General features: G+C 50.0%; 1 protein-coding gene across 1 annotated transcript; it reads left to right on the forward strand.

Annotated features, from left to right (window-relative positions):
- The first annotated feature begins 224 nt into the window (after positions 1 to 224).
- Positions 225 to 882, forward strand: LOC105460172 (extensin-like). The gene is made up of 2 exons (XM_011706612.1): positions 225 to 335; positions 421 to 882. The coding sequence occupies exons 1-2, from the start codon at positions 225 to 227 to the stop codon at positions 880 to 882; spliced, it is 573 nt and encodes a 190-aa protein (XP_011704914.1).
- The last annotated feature ends 333 nt before the right edge of the window (positions 883 to 1,215 follow it).

Below are 1,215 nucleotides of genomic sequence, written 5' to 3' on the forward strand. Positions count from 1 at the left end.
AATAAAATTAAAAAATATAACATTAAATAATACATTAAATTTTAATAGCGCGTGGGTCCACCCTTAGCTTCGATAACAGCTTTTAGTCTCCTTGGAATTGTTTCAACAAGTTTACGAGTAATTTGAGGATTAATATTTTCCCAAGCTTTCAGGATGATCTTTTCCAATTCTCTATAATTCCGAGGCTTTGATATTCGGACTTTTGACTTGAGAATTTCCCACAAATGTTCAATTGGATTCAAGTCTGCGCTCTGAGAAGGCCATTCAAGTTTGTTGATCTTATTTGTTTTAAAAAATTCCTGTGCACAGCGATCGCTATAACTTCATTAAAAGTGGTAAGCACAGCGATTAATATATTCACGTTAGTTATGTATGTTACTGGTTATTATATAATAAATAATTAAATGTTTTTTGTTATAGAAAATTAATCAAGCGGTGCGGAAGGCGGTGGCCAAGGAACGGCGGAAGATTGGAAAGCACGGCAACTCAAAATATATCCCAGCGGCTATGGCGCTGAAATATATGCAAACACCATCACCGCCGCCACCAGGATATGTGGCATCATATGTCCCAGCGCCATCGCCGCCGGGATATATTCCAGCACCTCTATCGGAGTATCCTGGCGCTCCAGTGCCGTCGCCATCAGGGTACATTCCAGCGCCGTCGCCACCACCGGGATACGTGCCAGCGCCGTCGCCACCACCGGGATATGTGCCAGCGCCGTCGCCACCACCGGGGTTTATTCCAGCGGCAGGTTACGCCCCGTCAGCGGGATACGTCCCGTCGGCGGGATACGTCCCGTCGTCGGGGTACATCCCACTGCCGCCGGGATACGTCCCACTACCGCCGGGATACGTCCCACTGCCGCCAGGCAATAAATAAAAATGTTTAAAATATATATATATTGTGACGCCGCAGTCCGCTGCGGCAAGGCAGCGTCCCGCCGCCGTCACAAGGCGCGGGTTCGCGCCCCTTTTGCCGGACCGACAGCCGCGTTGTGTAAAGCGAGACCGAGATCTCCGGGAGGCCCGAATGTAAATCGCGTATCTTTTATTAATTTCGTTTGGAACCTCTTACATGTACCGCGGCACCTCACCGGACCAACGAAGCATGGGCCGAAGAGGCTCAAGGACAACGAAAGCAGCAGGGAGTTGGAGTACGGGCGACCAGGCGCCGGAGCAAAGGGGACACGCACCGGGCACGCGGCGGGCAGGA

This window comes from Wasmannia auropunctata, unplaced genomic scaffold (assembly GCF_000956235.1).
Source record: "Wasmannia auropunctata unplaced genomic scaffold, wasmannia.A_1.0 LD327187.1, whole genome shotgun sequence".
In the NCBI taxonomy this organism is placed as follows: Eukaryota; Metazoa; Arthropoda; class Insecta; order Hymenoptera; family Formicidae; genus Wasmannia; species Wasmannia auropunctata.